At 37.8% G+C, this 15,519-nt stretch overlaps 1 protein-coding gene across 15 annotated transcripts in view; it reads left to right on the forward strand.

Annotated features, from left to right (window-relative positions):
* Window positions 1-15,519, forward strand: part of LOC104323056 (potassium voltage-gated channel subfamily KQT member 1) — a 517,159-nt gene that overhangs the window by 288,373 nt on the left and 213,267 nt on the right. For all 15 annotated transcript variants that reach the window (XR_011328745.1, XM_069806849.1, XM_069806840.1 and 12 more), the window contains 3 exons: window positions 3,604-3,698; window positions 4,683-4,723; window positions 13,714-13,775. Coding sequence is in view for 14 of the 15 variants with exons in the window: in XM_069806849.1 (XP_069662950.1) it covers window positions 3,604-3,698; window positions 4,683-4,723; window positions 13,714-13,775 (198 nt within the window). In the remaining variant the exon portion in view is untranslated. The remainder of the gene's footprint in view (window positions 1-3,603; window positions 3,699-4,682; window positions 4,724-13,713; window positions 13,776-15,519) is intronic.

The following is a 15,519-nucleotide window of genomic DNA, read 5'->3' on the forward strand; positions in this document are numbered from 1 at the left end:
GTACAATTTGTAAGCTTAAGTATATGACATTAAAAGTGCTCTGAGAGTGAATTTGTCTTTGTGCATGCAGTTGTAATAAGTCTAAGGTACTGTTTAGGCTCTCGGCCTCATACTTAGCCTATGTGGATTTTTTCATAGTGTGGGCAAAGCTATCAACTATCCATAGGTGTAGTATGATACGAAAACCTTCTGAATTTATGGAGTCAGCATAGTTATTTTTCACTTCTCTTTTTTACTGCGTTTGTTTTGTTGGGGTTCTGGTTGGTTGGTTGGTTGGTTTACTATATTGACCAATATAGAAACTACTTACCCATCTACTAGAAGAAGTGAAAGGAAAGACTCTGTTGGAGTGCCTGCTAAAATACTGTTACTGTCTATACTGACCATCTAACTTCTCTTAGGTTAGAGAATGTTCAACTAATTGCGTGCTATGTATGGTTGACAGATCAATAGACCTTACTGATGAATACCATGCTGTGTAAAGTTGCTTTCACATTTGTGGCCCACATTTCCAAATTTTTTCCCACAATGGGACATCATAGAGAGGCCATATTTTATAAAATTGTGGAGCATCTGCCCTCTGGAAATTTACTGTCTTTACGAGGTCTTAAGTTAAATTTCTCAATCAGGTTACAAAGTGCTCAAACTAAATGTTCTGTACTGGAAAGGGTCTCTCATTTTGCCTGTTTACTAACGCCCATTATAATAAAACTTGCTTGGAATGTGGTTCTGGTATCATCATTCTCATCACCCATGTGCTGGTGATGCCATGGAAATGAATAATTAACTTCTGGCCTGATTTTCAAAGCCTCTGTTATTTCCACCTGAAGGTTCATGCTTTTTTGTCCAGGAGGGTCCACTGCAAGTTAATCAACTTTCATAATCCTTTTGAAGAGGTTTTAAAAAGTTAAAGCAAGAACCTAAATTTCAAGCAAGCTTGATTAGAGTTGAGCACTTAATTGCAAGGGATAGAAGTCTGAGATAAGCTCACAGCACTCAAAAGACTCTGAATTAGGGCAGACAGAATAGCACATACATTACCCAAGCTCATGCAGAAATCTATCTTCAGATGACCTTACCTTATGAAAGAAGACTAGGAGAAGTCTGTTTAACTCAGTAAACAAGAGGAGAGCAGGATTATATTGTAAATACATCAGAGAGAGAAACACTATGGGAAATCAAAAAAAAAAAAAAAAAGAAAGAAAGAAAATTAAGGACACCATTCCTGGAAAATAAAATCAGTATATAAATGAGTTGGGATAAAAACGAGGATATTTCAAACCACCAGAGACCTAATGGTCTGGAGCTGGCAGCTAATAGCAGTCATGCCAAGCCTTAAAAACTGAACTTGATTGGTCTATGGGGAGGATTCTGTGAGTTGGTTTTAGTGATAGGGAGGAAGAAGGAGGAATTACCTTATATTTTTTTCTTTCTTAGGGCTGTGAAATATAGCTTATAGGACTCCCCATGCTGATTAGATTTTGGAAGTTCAAAGCCGGGTGATATTATTTTGAGTTTTGCATTAGGAGCTCTAAGCACTCTGGATGTAGAATGCTTGAGCCCAAATGGCCAGGATTTGGGATTATAGACAGAATGAAAGTTAAAGAAGTTCTTCAAGTTCTGCATTTACCACACCTCCCTGGGAGCCCATTACCTCCCACCTTAAGTTCTATTGTACTAGCATTTCCTAATAAAAACATCACAAGAGATTGTGCCAAAGTCTGGCAGGACATAAGATGCTCAGATCTAAAGCTTTATGGGAAAAGAGGAAAGAAAAACGGTGAAAGTTGGAAGGATATTTATACTGTGCTTTAGAGAGGACTCAGGCAGACTGCAGTGTACAGTACTTTGCAAGTATAGGATTCAGAGCTGATGATTTGGTGAAAGGGATAACAGATAGAGGAGTTTTTTTGAGGGAGAAAAGAAATTTCATTGGGAATGAGCAGAATTAATTATGCACATAGTAGCCATGGGGGAGAGGGGAGGGAGGTGGGGAAAAATCCCCAGCACATCTAGGCTCTGCGCCATGCATCGTGTTTAAATAGAGAGTGTCCAAAGGAAAGGACAGAGGATTTAGCCAAAATGCTCTCAAAGCACCCCCGCTAGTCAATCTAAAGAGTGATACTGGCACTGTTTCTCTGGGTGAAGACAATAGGCTGCTTTTCTGGCCAGAAATAGTGATGTGTCAGCGTCTGCAAAATGTGAAGCTGGGGAAGGCAAAAAAAAAAAAAAAAAAAAAAAAAGGGCGATAAACTGAAAGCTGAAACCTCCCTCCCCCGCAAAGTCTCTCTTCTCACAAATGCACATAGATGTACACACACGCTACCAAAGCCACGAGCTCTTCTGAAAGTAATAATGCAGGTACGTGCTGACGGCTGAGCGCAAGGAAGTCATTTTATCACGAAGAGCTTTTGCTTCTTCATTCATTTCACAGGATTTGTTTCCGTTCCAGTTCCATGCTTTCATTTGAAATTTCTAGGATCCTGTGGCCGCCTTCCAAGCATGACTCCAGCACATACTGTAGGTGTTCAATGCATGTGTGCAGTGGTGCATGCTAATGGCTCTGGCTGAAGCTGTGACAGAGTGGAAACAGACAACAAGATGACTAATGAGCTGTTTTCAGTAATTTCCAATTACTAGATTTGCAGTTTACCTTTCGTTTTTTTCTTCTTTTCTTGAGTCAGAGCCAAAAAGGACACATCTTGCCCCACATTTCCCATAAGGGTTGGTGTGGCTCTGAACATGCCGGTGTTTTTGAAAGGACATCATTTGCATTTATTCCAACACACACACGCACACGTTAATTTTACTTGATAAAATTTTACCATGCTGCGCTTTTTATAATCGCATTGCTTTATGCCAATTCTTTAGACTTGTTTCAAAATTCTGCCTTAGTAGTTACAGCGAGAAACCAGAGCTTGACAGAAGCATCTAGATTCTCATTAGAACAGGAATAAAGCTGGGCAGATGGAGGGTTTTTAGCTCTCTTGCATTTTTTATCTGTCCTTTTTTATTTATTTGAATTGCACCCTTTTTTCTGACCTCGTAGGTATCTTTAAAGACAAAGAAGCGCAAACAAAATCTACATGCAGCAGTCTTCAGACTTAGGCAAAGCATCTGTCCTCCCAGTTACTTAAGCAATAATATTTCTGTCACCAGACATCTTTAGTCTTTAGAGGCATTTGATTCTGGGTCCAAGTGTTATGAATTGGGCCTGTCTCTGTGGTTCAGTCCTCTGACATTATGATTAACATATGGTTTTGGAATGAGCCAAGAGATATTGCACATGATAGTCTTAGATAAATTATATATCTTGGGTTTGTGTTTTTTTAAATAGTCTGTGAAGGTCTAATATTTTTCTAAGTATGAAGTAACATGAAGACATGACTCTAACTGACAGTAATGGGAATCATTTGGCTCCATCTCCACAATAAATATGCACTCCTACAATGCCTACATAATTTTTATTCATTGCAACAACCGTTGCAAAATGGCAAGCAAATAACCTCTGAAAGATAAAACATAGAATGAAGGCCTGCCTGAAATAAAAATCAAATTTAAGCTATACTTACCTTTCAATCTCATGTATGATTCCTTTCACAGCAAGCTCGGAAACCGTATGATGTACGCGATGTGATTGAACAGTACTCACAAGGACACCTCAATATGATGGTTCGGATAAAAGAACTTCAGAGAAGGTAGGCCCTGTCTACCTCATGAAATATTTGATTTCTCTGGTGCCAGCTGGCTTTAGGAGAGATGTGTACTTAATGAACAGTAATTGTCCAAAATTGCAAGCACAACAGGGAGCACAATATCTAGAGGATTTAACTTGGAGTCATTTTTAACCCTTTTTATGATCAAGTTTACAACTATCCCTTATCCTCCTCTCCTCCTCCTCCAAGTGAAATTAAAAGAAATTATGGTACATGCTGTGAAGTTTGTAGTATGAAATGAGCTTTTCTGCCCTCTTCATAGAAAAGGAAAACTTTTCAAATAATGATTTACCTTTCTGTCCCCTCTCTGTGGTTCTCCACAACTGAGAGAAATCTGGTTCACTTGTGCTCCTCTCTGTCTGGAACTTTTCCCTGCCCACATTCCTCTATGCACATGCTTTCTCCGAGTTTGGGGATCGCAGCTGAAATATTTTGCCACAAAACTATTCTCTTCTGTTTCAGCACAAAGTGCTTTTCTCTTTACAAATTAACACTGTGGACTGGGACACCAGACTGAACTGCTATGGTGCTTAAATGAAATGAGAAAAAAAATATAATCCTATTGAACGGAATCTACTGTGTCAACATATATAGATATTAAATGCGCTTGCATGAGATTCAAGGAATAGTTGCAAATGATATTAAGAAGCTATTCTGTTTGTTATTAGATTACATATGACACAGGAGAACTATGTTTTAGTTACAACGTGAAAGTCTAAGAAATAAAATATTAGTACTCATGAAAATAACAATAATAATATGGTTTGATTTTGGAAAAAAACTCTAAAGAACTAGACTGCTGACTGTATGTGCAGAAAATCATGCTAGTCTCATGTTTTTGCTTGCTTTGCTTTAGGTTTAAAGCTAATGTAAAGTCTCATGTAAATTATGCTCCTATTCTTTTCCTAGCAACGGAGTTTAGGTTGCCTGGTAATTGCACTGCTGGTAATTCTGTTTGCTTTTCAGATTGGACCATTGCTTGGGAAAGCCAGGCCTTTTCCTCCCAGGTATAGTGACTACATTTTATGAAAAATTATTAGCTTCATAACTTTGTGAAAATACCCATGGCTACAGTAATATGGATTTATAATCCAGCCAATTATGCATGAATATATAATTCTGTTAATAAGCCCTGGAACAACTGTGGAAAGATAAATACGTTCCATTCAGGTGGCAGTGGAGTACATGGAAACTAAGAATAAATGTTAAAGATGTGTATCAGTGCATGATGAGTTGGAAACATACTACTGGAAACCTTTCCACAAAAATATTCTTTCTAAATCTTTTGTGCTGGGCTTAGGATATATGTTGGTTCCACATAAAAAGATTTCTTCCTTTCTGAACAACCTATGGATTTCAGTTTTGGGAAGCTCAAAGGAATATCAAGGGTATCATTCAGGAAGAACTGGGCTAGCCTTGAAAGCTAGAGTGATAGAAGTGGTACGAAATTTAATCATAGAAAATGCAAGATCAGGCATGGGGAAACTAATAAAAAAAAAAATCTCTTACATGCCTATACTGGTGAACAGTCTGGCGTGTCTGAGAAAAAGAAAGGCCTAGTCTGCTAAGTAATTGTAAGCAAATGCCAACTGAGTGTAAGAAAATGCTGTGATACAGCCATGAAAAAATTAGTCTGATCCTAGGATCAGGAGAGGGGTTTTCAAGACATACAGGGACGTATACATGTCTTTGCACACAACTCAGGTAAGGCCTTATGTGGCACATTGTGTAAAAATTTGATTCCACGTCTTTAGGAAAGACTAACTGCAACAAAAATAGGGAAGAAATAGTAGGATGACTAGGGAAAAGGAGAAACTATTCTTTTAGTGTGGAACAGAAATTTGCTCTTTTTAACCTAGCAAAACAAAGGGCTGGCAAGGGTTGTCTCTTAATTCTTCAAGGGGAGTAATTACCTATGAGGCAGAAGAAATTTGTAAGGGAAAGGACAGTGCAAGCAGAAGAACAAATGTTTGTGAACTGTCCATAAATCCATTTAAGCTGAAAATGTATGGCCAGGAGGGAAGGCTCTGGCCATGCACAGGGGTGAGACTCTGGGAAAACCTTATGGTGGGAATCACAGAGATCAGAAACCTGAGTGCTTTTATGGGAAGGACTAAAAGAAGTGTTTATTTTTTATCGCAAGAGATTAACTTCAAATTTCCAGAGGCCCCATCTCATTCTCTGTCCCTACAAGCTCAAAAGTGACTTAGGAAATGAAGTCCCATATACCCAAGTGACTTTGAGCACTCATGGGCATGAGTGTAACTGAGAGTGCAAAAGTTATTCCAGAGCCTTTAAAAAATGCCATATTATCAGTGGTTAAAATGGTTTATACTATCAGAATGAGGAACATCTCTCAAAACACATTTTTAACATTTGATTGTTGCAGAAGACTCAGTAGTACAATCCTCTTTCCCTGTAGCTGAGCTGGTTTTGCCCATAGGAAAATAATCCATCAGCTTGAATACATCTATAAATATTTATGCTTGGGAATTCATTCCACAGTGTGCAAGCTAAATTTATGGAAAAACTTTGCTTACCTCCAAGAATGTATTATTTTATTTCAAATGTAACATTGCCAAATTAGAACTGTAATTTGTGCTGGGAAAGACTAGTGTTAGAGGCACTTTTTACGAAACAGCTTCTTGTTTCAGAGGTGAGGAATAATTAGAAGCGTTGGCTGCAAAGCAGCTAATTGTGAAATAATGTTCTCAGACATTTGGGAAGCTGAAGATGTTCAGGAAGTTTAGTCTTACCAAAACTTGGGTCAAAAGGGTCATAGTAACAACTGGGAGGATCTTAGGTGGGTCTGTGGATTTGAACAAGTGTTTGAAGTGTTCAAGTGTTGAAAAGAGTCTAAAGTACTGAGGAAGAGCCATGGGGTTGTGTCCATGATTGATTCACACCTGGGCAACTCATATGCAAAGCCTGCACTGGAAGACTGGACAACAGAAGCAATGGGAATGATCTACCTGTAGGCCTGAGGCTACACAGCAACTTGCTGTACCAGCCACGTCCTGGAGTGATAGCCTGCACGTACAGCCCCAGAGGATTATGGGCAGGGGGAGTTCAAATCAAAATCTGCCACGCGTTTTTTATCATTTTTTATCAAAAATTCTTGCTTTGCCTTAATATGTGGGAAAAAACCCACTGGCTTCCAGAGGTAAGATAAATTGGTTTAGGCTCATCTTCAGAATTCATGATGGATATAGTCTTACTGTGGAGAGCATTGTAGGACTTCAGAGCTAGTTGGCAAAGACACAGTCTGTGCTCTGGAGAAGATTATGGCATCCATGTCCATGCAACTAGCTTCCCTTGTTAGTCTTTTCTTGCAACACTACTGCTGAATAGCTGCTTTGAGACAGCTCTCGGATGCAAAAGCGTGGCAGCCCTGCAAAGAATGCTGTCTGCCTCCACAGCATGCCAAATCTACAGAGTCATACCTCTTGCAAAGACATATGTCTTTGCCCTCAAATGGACTGAATAAATACTGACTGGGAAAGGTAAAATGGTTGTTTGGGATGCAAAACCTGGTAAGCTCAGTTATGGGTTTGCAAGACCGAAACCAAAAGTTATTTGATCTAGTAGTTATTTTATCTAAACCCTCCACAAATCCAAAAGTAAGATAAGTGCTTCCAGATAAATGGTCTGCAGAACTAAAGCTAGGGTTAGTTTATGATTAATCCCAGTATTAACCAACCCGCCAATAATCAAGTGATGAACAGTGATGAGCGGTTACAGTATTGGTCTGTTTTGGGTGGAAACAGACTCTTGCACTCTCCTCCTCCTCTGGAAGAAGAGTTCTTCCTGAGTTTTCCTCAGAATGGATGGCTTATTCTGCATTAAAAATGTATTTTCAATATGATATTTTTCCAGTTCAAAGGCATTGCTAAAAACCTCATTTGTAAACAATATGGGTGTTTCCTCCAGGCTGTGTTATTTTTCTATTGATGGCAAGCAAAAGAGAAATGTGAATGCAAAGAAAATTAAACTGCCAAGGAGAAAAACATGAGAAGAATTTTCCTTTCCAGCTCCTTTTTTTTCCTGTTTTATTATACTCCCATTCAAAGACTCTTAAGGTCTGATTCCAAGCCCGTTGAAATGAATGGAGTCTTTCCAGTGACCTCAGTGAGTTTTGGATCAGGCTGTTACTGAAACCCTGTTGTCAACTTTGATAATATTATATGAAGTAATTGCAGTGTGTCTATACTATTATTACCTTTCAAAAGTGAATGATGTCATAAAAGATCCAGAATCTGAATTCACTGGAAGCAATTACTGTTATTTTTCAAGTTAGTTTCTCAAAGATAAAAAGCACTAAAAGCTGTGTTAAAACAAGATAAGGATACAAGAACAGAATAAAAGCCGTGCTGGGTCAGACCAGTCCTGACTCCGACGGAGCCAGAAGCAAGGTGCTTTGGGAAATGTATAAAAAAAGGGCACGCATAAGCCTCTAACCTTCCTGTAAGCTTTCAGCCATTTGCAGATCAGAGACTTCCTGACATGGTTTCTGTGTATTTAGTAGTCCTAACTGGTTTGTCCTTAACAAGCTCGCTTAGTTTCCTCTGTAAACTTTTAATATCTGCGGTATTTTGTGACAAGAATTTTCGTGATTTACGTTTCACATACACGTATGTGAGGAATCCTCCCTTTTTGCTTGTTTTGGTCTTGGTATCTACTAGCTTGCTTTGAAATTTCTAATATCAGGAGTAGATTTAAAAGCATTAAGATAATAAATTTTCCAAAGACTTGGATCCCATTTTTATGAGTATACCGAGAAGACTGAGTCTTAGTTTCATTGAAAGCCCATCTCAGTGTTCCAGGTAATGCAATTTTGTAAGATGAAACAAAGATTCCCGTAATAGTAAACAAACCCCTTAATAATTGAAAGTGTTGATATAGAGGCAAAGTACATGTTAATAAAACTTATTGAATTAACAAAGCAGACACTTATTTAATGATACAAATAAGAAGAGTGTAATACTTGACCTTCACTACACATGATGGAGTTAATTGCTTTTGAATGCAATTTTTGAGACTTACTATAGCTTTTCAGGGGCAAAGGTGAACAATAATGCCAAGGTAAAACAAAAAATCCAGTGTTTGGGTTCAGAAAAGTAAGCAAAAGGCTGATGTTTATCTGCAGTTCATCTGAACCTCTTGGGTCTGCATAACATAGGTGGGAATCCCTGGAGAAAAAGGCTTTCTTGTAAAATTTTGACAGTTCCATTGTTTGCCTTTTTTTCCATTAAATGCCACCTAAGCTTTCTGATGCTATTTCCTTCCCAGCTGTTAAGAAGAAAATGTGTCGTGATCTCTTTTAAAGCATAATAAATACACTTAGTTTAATTTTTATCTTTTTAAGTCAATATTTGAAATGCGACATACCCATATTTCTTCAGGAGCTGATTTATTCCACCCCTCCTGGAGACAAAATCCATGGGAACTTGGTCAAAAATAAAACTTTGGACATTTTCTGTAGCTGTCAGCTGTTCACAATCTTGTCTCTGAAAGTTCATTTCATTACTGGGGTTGATTTACCTCAATGCAAAGAGCCAGCAGAAATATCACATATATCCTACTTTGATGGCTTGGAAACTGCAGCTAATTTACTGTTCATCCAAGTCCTCCAAAGAGTGTTGAATTGCATTCTTAATAAAAAGAAATAACAGAGCTTGCATTTCATTTTGTATTTGATATATTAATTGTTTTATACATAGTATAATGATAGTGTGTCTAAATGCTGCCATCAGCACCTGCTGGAGGAAGGGCAGAAGTGTGATGTACTTCATACCAGATTCAGTGTATATGGCTTCTCTCTAATAAATTGATTATATTGTTCCTCATGAGCCACTTGAGCAAATATGTCATCTCAGAGGCTGGATAAATGAAGCAAGTAGGCAGACAGACCTTTTGTTTAGGTCTGTTTTATTTGTTGAAAGGTGATTGCGCATCTTTAACCTGGCAGGTTACTCCCTGCAGCTGTGTTTTTGCACCTTGAAAAAGCTAGAAATTTCTGCTTTCAGTGTATACTGTTGAACCTTCATCATGGAACAGTTAGCTTTATTGCAGTTTTCTGTGTTGTAGTAGAGCCTTCTAAACTAAAATATTTTGGTAGTTTACTTTTTAAATTTTCTTTAAGCTGTCCAAGGGAAATCACAAGTGCCTGATCTAGGACTATGTCTTACTTCTTTTTAATTTCTTCTACCTATCAGCTGTAAAAGGCTCTGGCTGACAAGAGAAGAGACTCAAGTCAAAAGTCATGATGCCTAAGGCAACTTTGTTATTTGCTGTTTTATGGATCCAGGGCTTAAAAGGGCAATCCTGACTTGCGTTTTCAGAAGCACACCTAGTTTATAAACCTAAGAATCTAGATCTTGCCATAAGCTCATTGCAGTTTTCCCTACATAGAGCTTTTACAGAACTGGAACAAATACAGATCCAGACGGCTGTAGTTGCATTGAGTTAGACAAAAGAAGGTAGTGGTATCTCTTGCACTACCCTGCTTTCTGTAGTCCTACTACTGAACTTGATAAAATTTGCCAAGGTTTTGAGATGTCTTTAGCAATCTGGAGTATCCTAGGTGTCATAATGCCCAAATTCCTCATTTTCTGCTTAAAAAAAGTTGATGGCTTTCAGATAAATTTTAAATTTTTTTAGTTAGCTCCCTTCTAGCTGTATACACCATAGAAGTAAAAATCAAGGAAGGACTCTTACTCTGTAAAAGCAGAATAGATCATTTCCAGCTTTCATCATTTTCAGACCATCTGTCTGCAATTCATTCACTGTCCTAATGCTCCCCATCAGTAATTTTTTTTAACCAAACTAAAAATTCTATTTTCTTAAAAGTTTGGTATATTCTGATAAGATGGAGCACACTAATTGAGTAAAAAATTAAGATTATGGTGCTGTCCCTCATTTGATTTGCACTTTTACTCATTTCAGATGGTAATTGCTGGTTTTTGTTAAAGAAAACAAACTTGAATAACAAGTAATATGTCATTTATATCATGTGCTTCCATTAGGGGGAAGAGTTTTGGTTTTGCAACTGGTGTGGGGAATACTTGAAAATTTTTAATAATTTTTTTTACAAGAGGCATCTCTTGTTCACAGAAAAAGAGATGGGCCAGCTTTGTGAAAATATTGGGAAATAAATACAGGATCGTGTTGTTTTGAAAGTAGTACAGTAAGTATACTCAGGAGGGCAAAGACTTTCAGGGAAGAAATTTATTTATTAATAAAGTTGAGAAATGGACTAGATGACCCAAGAGCTATTCAGTTTCCTGAAGTATAATGCTTATTGCTTATATACTACTGTTTTGTCTGATTCAAGTCTAAGTATATAAAATGATGGGTTTGTATCATACCAACCATGTGATACAAGCTTGTTTCAAGATATTTATTTTTTTCTCCTGAGCTAAAATTTGTCCATACGTATTTTCATCCAGTTATAAATAATTGAGCCTCCTTTCATAATGATCATGCACATTTCCTTTGTGTCTGTGCCTTTCACATATATGTACAAAGTCACTGGATTGCTTAGCTGATCTGTCTGGTTTGTTGCAGACCAATGCAAAGAACAGGCAAAACTCAATACTAAAAGAAACTTATTTTGGATTGCAAAGCAAAGAATGTAAAATTAAGACATTTCAGATTTATAGTAAGCCATGCAGTGTTTTCAACTATGTAAAAGCAAATAATCTAATGTAGGAAGTCTAAAATCACATATCTTGAAAAGACTCGAGAGAGAAAGCATAAACATGAGATAGAAATCAAATGTACTAGAGCAATGTTATCTGAACTTCTGCCCACACTTCTTACCACAATGCTCTGCACATTGTATACACACCCCATTTACTTACTTTTAAAGGTGGTCTTTATTAGAGGAAAATGCTTGTAAATTAGAGCTGAATGCTGATTTAAATGGAGGCTAATAAGAAATGGGAAGGACTGCAGCCTTTTGTGACTTACACAGCCTGCCTGCCAGTAAAGGGGTGGACATGACACAGCTACATGCATGTGTATCATTCTTTTCACTTCATCTGATAGGAGTGCCACATGCCACAAAATAGCTTCTTAGGGCTTATCTGCTTCCTCTTTTCTTGTTTTCTGTTCCGCGCCATATTTGAGAATAGGAAACATTATTAACTTGATTTGGTTGTTTTGGGATGTGTTGGTGATTACATGAAGGATGTAATTAGAGCTGGTGAGGAAATTATTGTGGTTTGGTTTTTGTTTTTGTTTTTTTTTAAATAAGCTTATTGGAACATTTCTTCAGGTTTGGGGGGCTTTTTGGTTTTAGACCTAAACAAAAACATTACCTACCCACTGCTGTTCAAATTGCATCCTACTTTAGAAATCCTTAAAGCCATGGTTTTTCTGGTATATGCTTTGAAAGATGTTAAGTGTCTATCGATTTACTAACTATAGAAAGTAGACTGCAGAGTCAATTATTTCATTTTAGGCAGAGGTGAATATACATAGATAAACTTGACCCCCAGCCACTTACATTTTAAGAGCTTTCTGCAGTTGTGAACTAATGAATGAGGAACAGCACACATGTAGGAGCCAAGCTGTTCTTTATTTTCTGTCCCCACACAGGGTCCTTCAACAATCTTTGAGTTTTCTCTCCTTATGGTATTTATTCTTGTGGGTTCTCTGATGAAACGCTTCTTTTTAATGCCTGTGCAGAGCTGCCAAGGGTCCAAGACATTTTTAATATTGGAGATGGTCTGTAGAGGAGAAGGAAAGCAAGAAGGGTACCATGCCGGCATTGCTTTTTGCTAAAGTCTTCCTCTAAGGTTGTGGTGCATACAGTACAAGTTCCTTGAGATGAAGTTTGGTGCAAACATATCACTAAACATATCACATTTGTTGTACCATTCACTGAGAAATGCCAGAATGTGAGTTCCCTGCAGAACGAGCACACATACAGGCAGTTGCGGTGGGTGCTGATGCACTGTAAATTCATATCTCGGCCTGCCTTCTAGTAAGCCCTTCACATTGTGCTCATGCCCTAAGCAAAACGGACTTAAATAGCTTTAAAAACCAAAGCTCAGCCACTCATAAAAGTGATTTATGGAACAAACAAGGAGTAATGACCCCAGCATGGTATTGGAAATATAGTTTAGTAGAGAAAAATGTGTTGAACTTCCATTAACATAGGCTTCTATATTACTTCAGTATTGGGGGGTGGTTTTTTTCCTATGAATATTTTCTCCCAGCTCAGAATATATGTGGTTTTGTGCTTCATTCCCTGTGAAATAACACTCCCAAACTATGGCATTCCTTTGCAATTGGCCATGTGAACACAAAGAATAGACCCCACTTTACACCGTTTTCAATCTTGGCTCCCAATCCCACCATCTGCAGTGTGCGAGTAAAACAAATTGCATAATTGGGCTTTAATAACCGGGTCTTATGAAGGCTGGGAGGGAAAATGAGGCTAGAGATGCAAGGGCTTTTCCCAGTGTCACTCATTTGCAGAGAGGAGATAGGTCTCTGCCACTCCAGCCCTTGAACCCCTGGGTAGTGCTGCCTTCTACATCTGCAACCTCAGTTGAAAACTCTTCTGATTTCTTTATGTATAGAAAGTATACATTGCTCACATCAACGATATTCAAAATAGGGGGTATACCTAGGGAGCATGCCTATTCCAACTAACTACATGCAGTTAACTGGGATAATTAAGCAAGGAATCAAGTTACCTCAGACACTATCTGTAGTCCTTCATGTCCACAGACTACCTCTACCAAGGTCCAGGTTGCCCTTTAGACTAACTTAATCTTGTCAGTTAGACAAACTAATTCCCTTCTCTCCAACAACACTCTTTCACTTCTGTACACCATGAAGAAATTCTTTCTTGTTGTGTTCATGTTATTTATACTAGCCTACTATTACCAGCTTCTTTTTTGCTTTAAAATACCATAAATATAATTCTTAGTTTGAGTTTTTTCTCCACCTAATGAACGTCCCATTTTTATTCTTCTTTATTTAGAAAAAGGGGTAGACAAAGGATACTACACTGTAGGAGCCAGACTGATCCGGCTAGAGGATAAGGTAAGTGCATGAAAGCTTTTATTTTTTTTTTTTTTCTGAGTAATGATATCTGATCTACAGACGTGTAAGATAGTATCTTGGCATGATTTACTTTAGAATTACAGGGCACCATAATAAAGAATAATATCCTAATTTTTGTAAGGGAGTTGATGAAGTATCATGTGCATGTTGTTCAGCATTAACCATTTACATGCCATACAGATTTGGTTCTTGATTTTAAAAGGGACTACTTTCATGTTGAAGCCAAATCACACATCTTGTAGATAAGTACTGTGAACTGACAAGGTGTTTGTCATACAAGAATTAATGAGTTAAACAGAGAGGCTAGTATCAGGAGTCTTTGTAAATAGCAACAGTTGATCTCTCAGTTAATAATCTTGAGGTTCTTTAATGTTTACTGCATTTTTCCCCCTGTGCAGTTATCTTTGCATCAGTTCTGACCCTCCCCCATGGTCTTCTCTCCAAGCGTATGTTCACCTTTGTTATTAATTAGAGTTACTTAGAAGTATGCCTAAAGGCCAAAGCTCAGTGAAGCTCTATTGTTTTAGACCTATTCCAAACATCCTCAAGAGCTTTTCCCACTCAAGTGATAACAAAAATACAAGTTTGCTTAAAACTAGGAATCTATTTCTCTAATAGTTTTTAGGTCAGGTCTCTTACCTACCCCTGAAAACCGGCATCCCTAGAACAGTGTGCTGTCTGTGGACAGTAGCAACGCGGTAGCTTTGGTATGTGGTATGATGTAACAGCTGAGACAAAAGGCCATTTGAATTTAACATATCCATTGCCTATTTGTATCCTTGTCTTACTCAAATTTGTCATGCAAATTTTCTTTTTACTTTTCTCTGGGGAAGTGGGGTGAGATGGAAAGAGGAAGGATACTTTTCATTATTCTTAAGAAGAGCTGTGCATCTTGCCAAAAAGCAGAAACTGAAATTAAACAAATATAATTCCTCCCTCTCCTGCCCAATATAATGATCATTGCTAGGACAATATTGGAAATATGTGATGCTGCGATGTCAATGGACAGATTTTCTTTGACTTTTAGCTTTCTTGGATAGTGTCAGAGAATCAGCTTCACAGATAAAGACAAATTATCCGAGTTAACTTTTAAAGTGGACTGGTCCCTTGTGCGGACACACTCATTCAAAGTGTAAATGGCTTTTGTTCAGATTACCTTAATTCACTTCAAAAGAGTTATATTGCTTTCTAGCCTCTGTATATTCTGTAAATTCACACTACTAGCTCATTCAGATTTCTTGACTATATATGAAGAAACTTGCAATACGGATTAGAAAATTTAGCAGTAAAAGTATCTGTGCTAACAGTTAGATTACTTTGTGTGAGAAATAGTGCTAGTATTGTAAATACTTCTGGAAGCAGTTGTTCATGGTCTCCTGACTGCTCCGTGTTTATGAAGAAGAGAGGTCAGAAAGTTATTAACGTGTCTGGCATTGGTCCAGCTTTAGCACAGTATGCTGTGGATTTGATAACTTTTTATTTCAAAGCCTTAATTAGAGTACTGCAGTGGTATCTTGCTGTTAGAAGAGCAATGTTACAGGAGATGCCAGCATATGCAGTAAATGCTATAGTGAATGACCTCTGTTGCAGATACCTGCTTATGCTCTGCCTTTACAGTTTAAACCTGCTAGAAAACTGAACTCTAGCTGATTCAAAAAAGTTATAATTTTCATCAATGCTGCTTCGATGTAAATGCTTGGAGATGATGAAGCCTGAAGCCACA

This window comes from Haliaeetus albicilla, chromosome 19 (assembly GCF_947461875.1).
Source record: "Haliaeetus albicilla chromosome 19, bHalAlb1.1, whole genome shotgun sequence".
NCBI lineage: Eukaryota > Metazoa > Chordata > Aves > Accipitriformes > Accipitridae > Haliaeetus > Haliaeetus albicilla.